The sequence below is a fragment of the Peromyscus eremicus genome, chromosome 23 (genome assembly GCF_949786415.1).
Source record: "Peromyscus eremicus chromosome 23, PerEre_H2_v1, whole genome shotgun sequence".
Taxonomy (NCBI): Eukaryota; Metazoa; Chordata; class Mammalia; order Rodentia; family Cricetidae; genus Peromyscus; species Peromyscus eremicus.
The window spans coordinates 33,107,197-33,109,390 of NC_081438.1; the positions used below are offsets into that span (position 1 = coordinate 33,107,197).

The 2,194-nt window shown below is 42.3% G+C and overlaps 1 protein-coding gene across 1 annotated transcript; it reads right to left on the bottom strand.

Moving 5' to 3' along the window:
• Window positions 1-1,177: 1,177 nt before the first annotated feature.
• On the bottom strand, window positions 1,178-1,969 carry LOC131898194 (small ribosomal subunit protein eS6-like). The gene has a single exon (XM_059249301.1). The coding sequence runs from the start codon at window positions 1,967-1,969 to the stop codon at window positions 1,220-1,222; it is 750 nt and encodes a 249-aa protein (XP_059105284.1). The 3' UTR covers window positions 1,178-1,219.
• Window positions 1,970-2,194: the final 225 nt, after the last annotated feature.

Sequence of the window (2,194 nt, forward strand, 5' to 3'; positions counted from 1 at the left end):
TCTGCTCATGCAGATCTCATCCACTTTTCCTTTGCTAGAACATCCATGTGTCCCTCCTAGGGTCTTTGCCTGTTACCTAGCCTTTATGGAGCTGTGGGTTGCAGTCTGGCCATCCTTTTCCTCACATCTAGTGTCCACTTATGAGTGAGTACATACTATGTTTGTCCTTCTGAGTCTGGGTTACCTCACTCAGCATGATATTTTCTAGTTCCATCCATTTGCCTGCAAATTTCATGATATCATTGTTTTTTACTGCTGAGTAGTACTCCATTGTGTATATATGCCACATTTTCTTTATCCATTCTTCAGTTGAGGGGGCATCTAGGTTGTTTCCAGGTTCTTGCTATTATGAATAATGCTGATATGAACATAGTTGAGCATGTGTCCTTGTGGTATGATTGAGCATTCCTTGGGTATATGACCAAGAGTGGTATAGCTGGTTCTTGAGGAAGACTAATTTCAAATTTTCTGAGAAACCGCCATACTGATTTCCAGAGTGGCTGTACAAGTTTGTATTCCCACCAACAGTGGAAGAGTGTTCCCCTTGCTGCACATCCTCTCCAACATAAGCTGTCTTCAGTGTTTTGATCTTAGCCATTCTGACAAATGTAAGACGGTATCTCAGAGTTGTTTTGATTTGCATTTCCCTGATGACTAAAGATGTTAAGCAATTCCTTAAATGTCTTTCAGCCATTTGAGATTCTTCTGTTAAGAATTCTCTGTTAAGCTTTGTATCCCATTTTTTAATTGGATTCTTCAATATTTTGAAGTCTAGCTTTTTGAGTTCTTTACATATTTTGGAGATCAGCCTTCCGTCAGATGTGGGGTTGGTGAAGATATTTTCCCATTCTGTAGGCTGTCGTTTTGTTTGACACAATATTTACCGTGTCCTTTGCTCTACAAAATCTTCTCAGTTTCAGGAGGTCCCATTTATTAATTGTTGTTCTCAGTGTCTGTGCTACTGGTGTTATATTTAGGAAGTGGTCTCCTGTGCCAATGCATTCAAGACTACTTCCTACTTTCTCTTCTATCAAGTTCAGTGTAACTGGCTTTATATTGAGGTCTTTGATCCACTTGGACTTGAGTTTTGTGCATGGTGACAGATATGGTTCTATTTGCAATCTTCTGCATGTTGACATCCAGTTATGCCAGCACCATTTGTTGAAGATGCTTTCTTTTTTTTTTAAGGTATGATCATTTATTTGTTACCCTTAAAGACTTATTTTTGACTGGACTCAGACTTAGAAGTAGAAGCTCTCAGAGAGGACAGCCTACGTCTCTTGGCGATCTGTTCCTGGCGCTTTTCTTTGGCTTCCTTCATTCTCTTGGCCAAAAGTTTAGCATATTCTGCAGCCTCCGCCTTGTTTTTCTTGGTTCGTTGTTTCTTTAGAGTGATACGACGGCGTTTGTGTTGCAGGACACGTGGAGTAACAAGACGCTGAATCTTGGGTGCTTTGGTCCTGGGCTTCTTACCTTCTTTGTTTAACGGCTTTCTGACCACGTATTGGCGGACATCATCTTCTTTAGAGAGATTAAAAAGCTTTCGGATTCTGCTAGCTCTTTTAGGTCCCAACCGATGAGGCACAGTAGTATCTGTCAGTCCAGGAATATCCTTTTCTCCTTTCTTTACAATAACCAAGTTGAGAACACTGAGATTGGCATCCACGATGCATCCTCGAACAGACTTGCGCTTCCTCTCTCCGGTTCTCCTTGGTCTATAACAAGAATGCCCCTTACTCAACAGCAGGCACACTCTGCCGTGGGTCAACACGCCTTGCTTCATGGGAAAACCTTGTTTGTCATTCCCGCCACTGATTCGGACCACGTAGCCCTTCCACTCTTCACCCAGGGCGTCGGCAGCCACTTCCGTGGCACTGCGCTTCTCGTAGAATGTGCGAAGCTTGCGCTCATCATCCACTTCGATGAGTTTCTGACAGCCGGTGGCGGGGAAGGAGATATTCAGCTTCATCTTGACACAGCCGACCACCTAGGAGGCGCCACAAAAAAGAGTGCTTTCTTTTTTTTTATGGTACAACTTTGGCTTCTTTGTCAAAAATTATATGTTCATAGGTGTGTAGATTAATATCAGGGTCTTCAATTAGATTCCATTGGTCCACATGTTGGTTTTTCTGCCAGTACCAAGCTGTTTTTATTACTATAGCTCTATAGTAGAGCTTGAGGTTAGGGATCATGA